We start from the raw sequence: 13,155 nt of genomic DNA on the forward strand, positions 1-13,155 counted from the left end.
TTATAAATGAATATATTTGGCTGCAGGAATACGTATGATGGATGTTCAGTATACCGTCTTGTTGATGCGATTATATTTACTTTGGCCTTTTCCACTTGCCGTAGCCATAAGGGGGCGTGACCAGGCAGTATAAAACAGTCGCGCATCAGACGATAACAAGAGTCCTTGAACGGCACTTCGAAGCTCCACCAACCCTGAATGCAGCACGAAACTTCTCATTTGTGACATACGCCGTTGTTGTCTTGACTCGCTCTATGAGGAAAAAAATATTTTAAGCAAAAAAAAAAAAAAAACGAGTCACTTTTCATTCGCATCTCCATCGCTGCCAAAAAAGAGATAACCTCGCATCGCGGTGTCTGCATCAACAATGCCGCTGAGCGTGAACGGCGTTCTGTGCACGCTTGCACTGCTGCTCGTGTGGCGGGCTGAGGAGCTGACCGAGGCGTGCAGCTGCGCCCCGGTGCACCCGCAACAGGCATTCTGCAATGCCGACGTGGGTGAGTACACCGCCCCTCTCATGCCCGGACACGCTTGTGGTGATGTTGTTGTTGTTGTTTGCTGTCTGTGTCTGTTCCACATGCAGCAACCAAAAGCAGCCTAGTCATCGATCTGTTTAACGTTCTAGTGGTGGGTGTGCTGCTCAAGGCCACGACTCGGTTTGCATGCTGATTTGTACAGCAGCACCCCTGCTCTTGCAGACCCCCCAAACGAGACCACCACAGACCTCTCTACACTGTAAAAACCGGGCTTACATGGAGAATATATTAATTTAGTGTAAATCTGCCAGTCAATGAAGCAGGAAACTTTGGCAAGATTTATTGCAAACATAGCTTGCCTCAAAACCCAAATATGATAAAGCTAGTGTAGTAAAATTGTAGTAAAGTAAAATTACCCGAGCAGGAACTTTTGTCGAGATTTTTTTTTAATATTTGTATTTATTATGGTAGTGTTAGTGTTAAGATAAACTGGGTCAACAAATTTGCTTATGTCAATAAATGTCCCACAAATTAGAATCCCCATATTGAAATATTCAATATATTTATAATATTTATTATGCTGTATATTTTTTATTTTGAAATATTCCATGCTCATTTGACATTATTCGTAAAAATAAGTACTTTATGAATTAATTTGTAAAAAATGTTGAGCCAAAAAAAAAAAAACCTCAACAACTCAGCTGTTAACTGTTAACAACCCAGGCTAAACGTGGCTCCTCCCTCACAAGCAAAATCTATTTTATTTTTCAAATATGATTCAAATCTTTAGCCCATTCTTCTAAGCTCCCTTCAGTTTAGGTGGGGAACATTTAATACAAAATAGTGATTCAGTTGTGACATTAAAGTGTATGCATAGTCCTCAAGTGACCTTCAGTGTGTCTGACTCTGCTTCAAGTTGCCTCGGAAACAACATAATGAGTGTGATCTTTGTGAATATAAATGAATGAATAATATTGTGCCCGTAGTTTTGACTTCATGTTCTTGCTCCATTAGTATGTGGAAGCAAAACTTTCCGCCTGCCTGTCATTTTTTTTTTTCTGTCTGATTTTTGTTTTCGGTAAGTAAGCGCAATCTGGAAATGAGATGGCGCCTTTACGAGGCCTTCGGGATCCCGACGCGGCTCGGCTGGGTCAACGTGGCATCGCGGAGGGAAAAGAGAGAAGCAGTGTGGAAAGCTTCGGTCTCAAGGTTTGGGGGGGGGGTGGGCGTTTGAGAAGAAATCGAATCTCAACCACACTGCAAACTTTCCTCTCTACCTAGTCTGTCTTTTGACTTGATTTCCACTCCTTTTTGTGAGGAGGGGTGGTGCAAGTTTTGGAATTACTGGAATGCTTTGCAACTTTAAAACCCGCCCCAAAAAAAAAAACCATCAGTAACGCTGGAAGTGCAACGCATGATGCGGAGCTCTGCAGCTCGGGTGACATCTGGATGACATCCAGGGTGTGTTTTCAAGTGAGGGGCTGGGCAATGAAAGTTCCAGTGTTGTGTTGTTTTCGTCAGTTGGGATGTACGTTGAACTCTAGCAGCAACTAAGACATCCTGCCGAATAAACTTTTGATTTCTTGCCTTGACAAACAGGATGTGTTTGGTAAGCCGGTGTGTCTTTCGTGAGTCAATAAACCATTACAGGAAGTCTAAAATGTGGTTTGGAGTTCACACGTACCAAGTTGTAGACAGGATTTTTGTTTTTAAGCCGCAAGTCTGTGTGCGCTTCCTGCAAACGCACTCTGTCAAAATGATGCGGTGTTTGTGTAGTGGCTTCCATACTGTAAATAACCAGCGTGTATGATCAGCTGTTTTTTTCGTGCTCATTGATGCTGCAAGCCGCAGCGGCTATGCGGTGTCATCCTCCCGCCGCAAATCTTGGAAACAATACTATTATAACTTGCTCGTTAGTGCGGCAATGCTTCTCGTGGTTATGCGGCTGGCTCGGCAGAATTTGTGGGACTCATGCCCAATTATATATTTTGAAAAATGGTCAGTAATGCTTACAATGTTGTTTCCATTTCAACTTGGGCCACATACCAGGTTGGTATCACTGGTAGCGCTCTAGAGTGGTTTCCAGTTTTTATGAGTCTAGGTGTTCCGCAGGGATCTGTTTTGGGGCCCTTGCTGTTTTCAATGTATTTGCTCCTCCTCGGTTCTATCCTACAAAAATGATGATAGATGACCTATGCCCTGCCCCTATAGGACACTAGAATGATTGTGCAACATTTACTCATCCAATATGTCACAATTGAATTGCTATTATGTTATGTACAAATGGCTGCTTTGTGTAGATGGCAACGCAGTAGACCAGAGCTTTCTTTTGTTAGAACCTCTGTCTATGCAACAACATCCCCCCCAAAGAGGAACATTTAGATTTCACCATTTAACATATGGTGAGCTTAAGTAGTAAATGAGGAAGTCGAAACCCAACTGGGACATTTCAAAATAAAGGTATTTGTTCACACGCTGCTGTTGCACATTAGCGTCGCAGACGGAATACGGCTGACGTGACGGAAATTACAGCTGACGTTTTAGTTTTAGAGCAGCCTGATGTAATTGGCTCAACATGTGGAAAAGGAAGAGGGTCGTCATGGTGGTGGTGGTGGGCTGAATGGAGGGGGGGGGCGTCGTCCTGCATGGAAAAGTTGTCCAAAATGCAAGTCTGAGTCATTCTGCTGCATCCTGAGAGCGCTAACAATCGAAATGTGGGTCACTTGGTGGTTTGTTGTCGGATTGGCGGCCTGGCGCAGATCACATGACCTTGTGGTGTTCTATCTGCAGTCTGTGATTTGTCTTCTCCTATTCACATTGTCTTCTTCGACTGTTAGCATCTTCTTGTGTAGTCTTGATAGACCAGGGGGCACTACTGAGTGACTTATTTTGGGGCGGGGGGGGGGGGGGGGGGGGTCAGGTCTTTGCCTTACACCGTGCATATTGCCAACACTGCGAATTTAACAGCAACTTCCTATCAGCTTAATCCTGTGCTTGTTGCAACTCAGAATGAGGTCAGGAAGCGAAAGCGGGGTGGGGTGTGGGGGGGAGAGGAATGCAATCCATAGCGCCAGCCAGGTACAACCACACTCGTGTGCATGTGTACGTGCTGGATATTTGCAGAGTGGGACTGAAAATGCTGAGGTCTGCAAACAGTTCCGAGCATTGAGCATTATTCAGCCTGTGCAAAAAGTTTGCATTCAAGTACCACACAGTGCCGACGACTGTTAGAGTGCCAATTATGTTGGAAAAATGACATCAATGGAGTTACAGTATGACGTTCAAGTGTGTGAATAAACTTTGTGAGTGTGTCCGTGCGTGTGTTTTCCTCCACTTCTGAAGGGGTTTGTTTTTTTTCCCCCCCTTGACTCGCTTGCTCACATTTTCCATTGAGAATTTAATGTCGTACGCATAGCTGAAGCTGGACGTCGTCGCTCGCGCGCACACACTGTTTTCGTATCATCTTTCAGGTTCTTTTAATAGAGCAGAATGAAAAGCCTTTTTTAGTCATTATATAGCAAATTCAGCTCAGCGTGTCTGGAAACAGGAAGCCTCAGCAGCGCTAAAAAAGCCCCTAGCATGTTTTTTTATTTAAGAAGGCCAAAGGTCATTAGGTCCAATCGATCTCATACTAGCATGGAAAATAATTTTACATCAAATTTGTGTTTTTGTTAACAGTGATCCGAGCGAAGGTGGTTGGCGAACGAGAGGTCGACTCCGGCAACGACATCTACGGGAACCCCATCAAGAAGATTCAGTATGAAATCAAGCAGATCAAGGTATATGCGAATCAATTATCGAGTGTGTGTGTGTGTTGTTTGCTCAGTTTTTTTCTCCACATCGCAGATGTTCAAAGGACCCAACCAGGACATCGATACCATTTTCACCGCGCCCGTGTCGGCCGTGTGCGGCGTCACCCTGGACACCAGCGGCAAGAAGGAGTACTTGATCTCTGGTGTGTACTCGAGAAGAATGAATTTTCCGTCCCAAAATGACAAGCAGCCCTAACGTTGCCATTTGATGCTGCCATGACTCATCCTCCTCTGCAAGGAGCGTCGTCAACAAAACGGGAGGCTGCAGCAGCGCTCGGAAGACTGCAAACGCAGCAGATGTTTCCAAAAAAAAAAATTTGATTTGTCGTCCTCTGTTTTTCGCAGGCAAGTCTGACACCGGTGGGCAAATGCACGTGACGCTGTGCGATTACATCATGCCCTGGGACTTCTTGAGCAACACCCAGAAGAAGAGTCTCACCCAACGCTACCAGATGGGCTGCGAGTGCAAGGTAGGATTTTGCGACTTTATCACGTATCCTTTGAAAAAAATGTTTATGATTGAGGTGGGCTTGCAGATTGTTCGCTGCCCTTCACTGCCCTGCGAGATCTCGGCCCCCGAGGAGTGCCTGTGGACGGACCTGATGATCGATAAGCAGGTGTACGGTCGTCAGGCCAACCACTACGCCTGCGTCAAGCGGGCCGACGGATCCTGCTCCTGGTACCGCGGCGTGGCCCCGCCCAAGAAGGAGTTCCTGGACGCGGAGGACCCCTAGGGCCTTGCAAGTATTAATTCACACCCCCATGGAAAAAAAAAAAAACATCAGGCCATTTTGATTTAGAGGGGGGGTCTGTAGCCTCTCTGTGTTCATTTTAAACCAAATGAGGGTTCTTTGTTGTTGTCACGTTCGAGGCATGAGACTGGTCAAGTGATTTTTTTTTTTCCTCCTGAGGCTGGCGTCAGGAGGACATAACTTTAGTTTTTTATTTTTTTTGGGGAGGGGGGGCAGCAACAGAGCACTTCCTCTGAAGCTCTTTTTCTGTTAAGTCCAAACCAATCGATCCCTGAGCTGCGCAAGATGAGTCACTTCAATGACCTCCATTTTATCCAAAGCAAATATTCCAAGTTGCCTTTTTTTTATTTTGCCATTTTATTTGTGTCCTTTTTTTTTTTTAAAAAAGCGCGCCCACGTCAGGCTCATCTCCTTTCGAAACAACACAATTCAGTATTTTCGTTTGGTGACAAATGACTCACTGGACCAGTCTAGGATGTGCTTGTGTGCATGTGTGTGAGAATGTATACAGCCAGAAAGGTCGACATTTCTTTGCTCCCGTTTCCCATGGAATATGTTAAATGGGAGCAAGACTTATAATAATATACCACGTTCTATTAAATCAACTAATATTTGCGTCACCTTCTAATCTGCAGTGTCCCACTCTACACCTATGCATTTTAGTCCTTACTTGACTATTATTTTTGATGAATTATTCACTGCGTTAGTTTACTAGATTTGCACTTTTTTTTACCCCCCCATGCAGAAAGACCTGAACACTGATTTCACAATTATTAGGATTAGTAGGATTGCTATGCTTACGGCACGCGTTCACAGAGCTTCCCAGAGGCTTGTTGAAAGGAATTAAGACAAAAAGGGATTTTTTAATTTTTATTTCATGGCTTATACTAGTGTTCTTTATTGATTGTATGTGCATTTTCACCGTTTGCCAATGTACGGAGGGTCCGGTGTGGCCGTGCCCCTCCTTTTCTACATCTTTTCTCCAACCAAGTTACTCGCTACAGCGCTGCTTTATACGCAAGGAAACATATGAAGAAAAAGAAAAACACACAATTGCATACACTTTCTAGTTTAAAAGGTACTGTGCCCTAAGATAAAAACCAACACAATTTATTTTAACACCTATTTTCAAGGAATTGTATAATATATACAGTGGATTTAAAAAGTCTACACACCCCTGTTGAAATTTTTATTAAAATTACACCAAAATAAATCATTTTAATAAAACTTATTGTGACCTATAACTCGTACAACTCTATTTTTAGAGGCAAAATAGACATAATGTTGGTTGCAAAAGTGTGCACACTCTTGTAGCTGTGTATGTGGGTAGTAGTTGTTTTTTTGTTTTTTTTCTTCTTTCCTGAAGGTTTTGTGCTAGCACTGATTGATATTTGGAACTGTTCATAAATTTCCCATATATCCACTGTAACTATTTAAACTACAGTAAAGCATCCCAAAAAAAAAGTAATGCTTTGTTGGTTTTCTTCAAGGCGTACCAGATAAATTGGCAAGTGATTGTTTATATGCAGTATAAATGTAAAGGAGTATTAGAGGCATAATTTAAACTCAAATTTTCCATTCTGTTATCTGTTTTGTGTGCGTTTTTGCCGGTTTTTCCATAATCATTGTCTTAAAAATGTGTTTAGCCGTCGAGGCGAGGTCCTCTTGCGCTGGAGCACCGTGAGAGTGAAGAGAGAATATTCATCTCTTTTTTTTGTGTGTGTGAATAATAATAATAATGATGATAATAATAATAATAGACCACCGTGCATGTGTCTGAGGCTTTGTGTACGTCCGGTAAAAAAGGACACACATATTCCATATTATCAAATAAAAAGACATCTTTGAAAGGATCAATGTTTTCTTGCATATTCTTTCTCTCGCTTTGCTGAAAATACAACACAGTAAAATTAATAGGAGTAGAATAACACATATTTTGAAAATAATTTGTTTTCATGTAGTTTACACAAAGTAACTTCAAATATACATACAAATAAATCACTTTTTTTTTTTTTAATTGCTGTTTATACGTTTCTAATCCTCAGTTAGGTCGCGAGCAACTGTGAAAGACGTAGCAGAAAAATCACTAGAGTTACTTGACTCCAGTTGGAAAATATTTGAAAAATGTGCAGCCCAGCCCAGGGAGCAGGTTTTGTCATTTCTGTTCATTCCTGTGTCAAGTTTTTTTTTTTTTTTTTTTTTTGGGGGGGGGGGGATATTGGAGCTTGTGAGGGCGTGAATTTGTGCTTTTGTTTGTGCACGCGGACGCTTTTTTTGTGTCTGTGCTTGCGTGCGCTTGCATGTCAAGACAGCCGCATGTGATCTGCTTTTGACTTTGCCCTTCGGATGTTTGCTGCAAAATGGGTCAAACGCCCTGCTTTGCGCCCCCCCCCCCCCCCAACTGATTTTTATGCGAAAAACTCGTTTATTTCAAAATGTCTTGGCGTTTCCGAGGCAGGATATAAATTCTATTGTAAAAGACGTTTGTATTAAAGTTAGTCGGTATAACTACTCATTTTTTTGATGTAAAACTTTTCCAATGGAATATCTGTGACTTGTCGCCCTCTTGTGGCCACCCGAGGTAATATCACTTAGGATTGTGAAAGGCCATTGAATGACTATAACAGTACAGTAGCCGTAATGTGAGTCTTTTACTTTATAAAAAAAATAATACGTACTTAAAACCGTATTGATAGTAACACTGATACATAAATGATATGTGCTATTGTCTTTTAAACCGGGAACGCTGCAATTCTGGAGATATTTTTTTACATTTTAAGTTGACCAAAATGTGTCTATTTAATATTCATTCAGTTGTACTATTTGATTCTTGAATTAGCTACATTTGCAGACAAAATGGAAAATGAGGATGCAAGAGAGGATTCTGATCATTTTTGAAATTCTTTCAGTCTTGCTTGTTTTTTGACCTTGTCTTTCAACACCAAATTCCTCCAAGGAAACACTTAATCTTTTAGGCTGCTTTTCCTCTGAAGAGAAAGTGAAGAAAAGTCTCTCTTAGTCTACACTTTCCCCCCTATACTTTTCCTGATGAGTCATATTGTTGGATTGTTGTCTTTAGCTGCATGCAAATGACCAGGCCGAGGCTGCTTGCATTTTGCCGCCTACACGCACAGTTGTCATTACCATAAAGCAGCAGAAAGGGAAAATATTCGACTGTGAAAATAGATGAAGATAAATAATCAAAAAGCAAAAGATGACCTGTGAAGGGAAGAGGTGAAATGTCTGGTGGCAGAAAAGCTCAAGAGAGAGGTCATCAGAACGAGGTCAACACTGCAGGGAAAAGAAGAGTTATTATTGGACCAAAATAGTGCAAGGGAAAGTGAATGTCAGTATGACACAGAAACTTAATATGTACGTTTATTTTATTTTTTATTTTAGATAAAAATATATATAAATATACGTATATATAAATATTATTTAATCTAATGTTTTATTGGTCCAGAGTAAAAAATAAATTAATATTAGCCAAGAGACAGCATAAATTCTTGCAAGCAAATTCCTTCACGTCTGATATTAAAATAGCTGCGTGTATGTATGGGCACGCGAGTGGGAGAAAGAGTTGGTGTGCATGTGTGCACGCCCATTTGTCACCATCACTTCCAATAATACTTGAGCAACTGTTCAGAGTGTCATATTGGGTGTCCATGTGATAGTGTGTGAGCGTGGATGTTGAGAGTCAGGTCAAGTGTGTGAGCGGTGGAGAGAGAGTGAGATGAAGAAGAACATGTTTCTGGAAGAGTCCATCGCAAAGTGATGGTGTCAGTGGACGGAGAAAAATTCTGATGTTGCTGTGAGTCTTCAACCAAAGAGGGATTGCGTTATGGGGAGTGTTAGCGAATTGTGCGCTTCCAGTTTTCAGGCGTTTTTATGCCCGACGATACGAGCTCTGGAGTCTGCTGCTGCTCCTGCTACTAAAGGTGAGTAATTGTTTACTTTAATTGTCATTAGTAAAACAATCTGTGTAATAGAATAATCATATCCTGTTAAAATCAAATCAAAACAATCATTCTCAAAAAGCTAGGTGTGACAGCACATTTGTAAATCATAACAATTGCCGAAAGTCAAAACTATCATTCCCGATTGATTGCATCTTGGCTGGCGTAATAAAAAAAAAACTTCAAATCTATGTCTGACATAATCACACACAAAATCTCAATAAAAAAATGGTCCTTAAACTGTGTGGCATAACTACACTGTACACTGATGTAGTCAAAACAGTCAAATTGAATTTAAACACAGTTTATCTCCATCTCTCATGTGAATATCAGGGCAACATGTTGCAGCCGTTGCCATGGTGATTTCCAAGAGTGTGTGTGTGCGTACCATGCTGTGTTTAGTTCATTTGTTTATTTGGCATTTTGTTGTGCACGCACACGCATGAGTCAGGCAAAAACCTGCGTGCACGACATGGTGGGCTCCAATTGAGAGCGTGACGCACATTCGCCATCCTCTCAGGCCCAGAATGGAGCCTCCTCTCAAGTGGGTGCCCGAGTGGTACCATCTCCACGACGGCCCATCGCTCTCGCCTTGTACCCTTTGTGTCATTTCACCTCATTCAAACTCCATTTGGGACCCACAATAAATGATAAAAAGAGTGGACCTGGATTATGTACATATTATTTGTCATATTGTCTTGTTTTACTGCAAGGTAAAACTGAGCCAAGTTTGCTCCACTCAGCGGTTAGATTTAATCTAACCTCATTTTCTTTGTCAGATTCAGGAAAAAGGCCATTAGCAAGTTCCCGAGATCTTTCTTTAACCCATCCTCAGCATATCCTGTTGTTATCGTGTCCAAAATGGCTGATTAAAGTGCACAGCTGCAATGCTTTTTGGCTCCTTTGCTTCCATCCAAACACATCCAATACGACAGCTGCATCCCACACAGAAAATGACTGAAAAAGTGTTTTTTCATAATATATCTGCTATAAGTAAGTTATTCAAATAATAATAATGTGTTTAACTGGCGATTTACCTCACTGTGGCACAAAAAACAAAGAAACATATTACTTCTTGTTTGATCAAAAAGCTATCGATTAAATAAGCCAAATGAAAGCTAAAATCAAATCATGATGAAATTAAATGGTTTTAATATATTCAACTTTTTATTTTTATTCCTCCAATCAGATATTGAGTCAGATAGTCACCTTCTGATTGGCTGCCTCTGCTGAAGTCACGCCCCTTCGTCTGAGCCTCAACACCGGCTGTCTTGATGGATACCGTTGTCAAATTTTCACTCCATCCAAACGCATGTACAAATCCCTTTTTTAACCTTTAAAGTTACTCAAAGTTTTTAATTCTTGTCCCATTCGGGCCTTGCTTCATCTGCGGGCTGTTGAACAGCGACGCGAACATGGTTTTAAAGTCGGAAGACGGCGTCGGTAAGTTGCCTTGGGGATTCTTTTAATTTGAGCGAGGGTAACAAAGTTAGCTCAGCGAGTTGGGCTAATTAGCAGCTAACGTGATGTAATTCAGAATACACCATCAAAATAATCATTCGCGTTTTTATTTAAGTAAATAACTCGTCTCCGACTGTGTCTATAAAAGCTCTTTGTGGCCACACAAGTCAGCCATTATTAGTCAACTTGGACCGAGGCCACACTTGATGAGGTACTGTGCTCATTTATTAGCACTTTAACCACAGCATCCATTTTGAGATTTTTTTTTTTACGTCGTTAAAGGATGTTTTGGACATTAGGACTTTTTGTGACGTTTTGTAAAAGTTGATGTGCAATGTTGTGTTGTTTGTCCATCATTCTATCAAAGTTGGTCCGGTAATTTGTGTGTTAACACAAAACAAGTAGGTGTTTTAAAAAAAAAATATATATATATATTGCCTTGTTGCTAGGGAAATTAAGCCTAAAATGAACACATGGGATCAACAGAATTGGTGCAGCTCTGTTGGTTTAAAACAGGAAATGTTAAATGCGGTTGCAATAATGTTTCTATTGTTCACTACACAAACAGCAGCGTTATTTTTATGACAGGTGTTTGTGAGGTTGGGTCTTCCTGCAGTTTATGTAGTTTGTGCCATTTGTCCTGCATCCAAAACCAGCTCCATCTCATTCCTCATTCTTTCTCTCTGGCCACATGTCTGCTGTTGAATACACGTTGGACTTTCTGGTGATGAATACCTCCCAGTCTCCATGGGGAGTTCACCGTAACCACTGGATTATATCACGCCGTGCCCAGCCAGTTAGCTTCGGGGCCAGCTGCCGTGGCAAAGACAATCCTCGCTTTATGAGTGGAGCGAGACGACCAAACGCATCATTTTCTTTTCTTCCCAAATAAACCCGCTTGGCCACGGGTGCCATGTCAGCTGCGTCTGAAGGTCCCAAAGGGGTAAGATGGACAAGATCGGGCTGAGCCGAGAAGGCGGCGCAAGTTTAATTTGCGGTTGCTGGCATGTGATGACCACCACTGTCCGGGCTCCTCGTTCTGGTAAAAAAAAAAATGTTGTCGTGGCGGGAACAGAATTTCCCGCTGAATTTCAATCGAGCCAACAACATGGAGACTTGGTGCCCACATAGCTGCAGCTACCAATCACCCAGAAGCTGTTTTGCGTACAAAATTTACGATAATGGAAAAACATCAATTGGAACACAGTGTCTTGCTTTGGGTTGAATAAATCTAACTCCACTTTCGGCCGGCTCATGATGCCCAACTCGAAGGTCACGCTTGGAGGGAGGAGATAGACTTAAGGCAGGGGGGCGGAATTGGGGGAGGGTGACGTTAAAGGGTCTCGCCCCTCTCTGGCTGTCGCACATCAGTCTGTTCTCCCATGCTGGCCATGATGTGGAATGATCAACTCTCAGATTAAGACAGGCGGATGGGATCGGATTGACTCTTTCATGGGTAAGAAGCAGCGTGACATGTGATAGGCGCCAACTTCGGTGCTAACATTTTCCAAATCGATTTGATTCATGTTTTTGTGCGTGTGAACCGCTATGACAAGAAGTCCCGCGGCATGCACAAACACACTAAGTGGCCTGTTGTCTCTTCTGTTATAACTTTGTCATTTGAAATGTGCCTCCGTCAAGTGTTTTGCACAATTTTTTTTCTCACAATGGTGTGCTGTTATTTTTGTCCTGGGTTATAATAAGAGCAACTTCAGTCTGGTTAAGTACATCTGTCTGGGAGCCGTGTGCATGTGTTTGCCCTTTTTAGAAGGCATGTAATGCCGCATTCATTTAGCCAGCGGAGAAAGTACCAACCACCGGATCACAAGGCAAAATCACTGTGTTGAATGCCAACGCCGGGTCAAAGTGACAATTGCACAATCAAGATGGAGCTAATTTAAGAGCTGTCGTTTTGTGTCTTCAGGTTTGGAAATGGTTAGATAGCTGCAGTGTTTGTTTTGTTTTTATGATATGAATTGAGATTTCGATTTGCACGGATGTGGGCGGGGTAATACATAATGGTTACAAAAAGTTGTCAATTTGTTGTATTTATACATTCTTGTTGGCCCTCAGTGCCCGATGACCTCAGTCCAGAGGAGAGAGAGGAGCTGGAGAGCATCCGCCGCAGGAAACAGGAGCTACTGCAGGACATACAAGTAAACACAAACACAGATGCACACAGTCTACCTCATGGCAAATACTTGACCGATCAGTCTCACTTTTCTGCTAAACGTAATGTTCTGCACAGACCGGATAATTACGGGAATGGGATAGGTTGCACATGTTATTTTTCCCCATCGAAAATAATGCAAAATGAAATGGTTCATTCTTATTCAAGCTGATTTTTGAAGTCATTAACTGCCACACAAGTGTTAAAAGAAATGAACAGAAAATTAAGAAAAAGCAAAAAGCACTCACAGGAATTGAAATGTTTCTTGGTAAGTCTTGAACCTCACTTGTCTGCTTTAAGTGTGGCTTCCACGTGCCCTCGGGACAAATGGGCAATGGGCCGTCAAATATTCCAGTAATGGAGACACGGGACGCCGCTGCTTTATAGGGAGGGGGGGGGGGGCATTTGTCACCAGGGTGACACAGACTGGATTTATTTACTTGGGGTGGGGATTGTGTCTGGGCAGCTCCTAATCGGAGACACAGTCCTCATCCTATTTTTTTCCTATCATGTTTTTGCTCCTACAGG

At 42.1% G+C, this 13,155-nt stretch overlaps 3 protein-coding genes across 5 annotated transcripts in view; all 3 read left to right on the top strand.

Annotated features, from left to right (window-relative positions):
* The first annotated feature begins 138 nt into the window (after positions 1-138).
* Positions 139-6,893, top strand: timp2a (TIMP metallopeptidase inhibitor 2a). Its single transcript, XM_037277978.1, has 5 exons — positions 139-497; positions 4,155-4,255; positions 4,323-4,431; positions 4,634-4,758; positions 4,825-6,893. Exons 1-5 carry the CDS (start codon positions 368-370, stop codon positions 5,020-5,022), a joined length of 663 nt encoding a protein of 220 aa, XP_037133873.1. The 5' UTR covers positions 139-367; the 3' UTR covers positions 5,023-6,893.
* socs3b (suppressor of cytokine signaling 3b) overlaps positions 3,934-13,155 on the top strand; it is a 25,807-nt gene continuing 16,585 nt past the window's right edge. Inside the window, exon 1 of the mRNA XM_037277982.1 lies at positions 3,934-3,946. The gene's annotated coding sequence lies outside the window, so the exon portion shown is untranslated. The remainder of the gene's footprint in view (positions 3,947-13,155) is intronic.
* The window catches only part of cyth1b (cytohesin 1b), an 8,239-nt gene continuing 3,779 nt past the window's right edge, over positions 8,696-13,155 (top strand). Inside the window, exons 1-2 of one of the 3 annotated variants that reach the window (XM_037277883.1) lie at positions 8,696-8,978; positions 12,531-12,613. In XM_037277883.1, coding sequence (XP_037133778.1) covers positions 8,882-8,978; positions 12,531-12,613 — 180 coding nt within the window. In that variant the 5' untranslated portion in view covers positions 8,696-8,881. Of the gene's footprint in view, positions 8,979-10,233; positions 10,440-11,787; positions 11,914-12,530; positions 12,614-13,155 lie in introns of those variants that run through there. The other 2 variants (XM_037277885.1, XM_037277884.1) reach the window with 2 other exon arrangements.

This window comes from Syngnathus acus, chromosome 19 (assembly GCF_901709675.1).
Source record: "Syngnathus acus chromosome 19, fSynAcu1.2, whole genome shotgun sequence".
Lineage (NCBI taxonomy): Eukaryota > Metazoa > Chordata > Actinopteri > Syngnathiformes > Syngnathidae > Syngnathus > Syngnathus acus.

Coding starts and splice junctions, on each gene's coding strand:
- timp2a (XM_037277978.1), top strand. CDS start 368: ATGCCGCTGAGCGTGAACGGCGTTCTGTGCACGCTTGCACTGCTGCTC. Junction 498..4,154: donor ATTCTGCAATGCCGACGTGG/GTGAGTACACCG, acceptor TTTTGTTAACAG/TGATCCGAGCGAAGGTGGTT. Junction 4,256..4,322: donor ATGAAATCAAGCAGATCAAG/GTATATGCGAAT, acceptor TCCACATCGCAG/ATGTTCAAAGGACCCAACCA.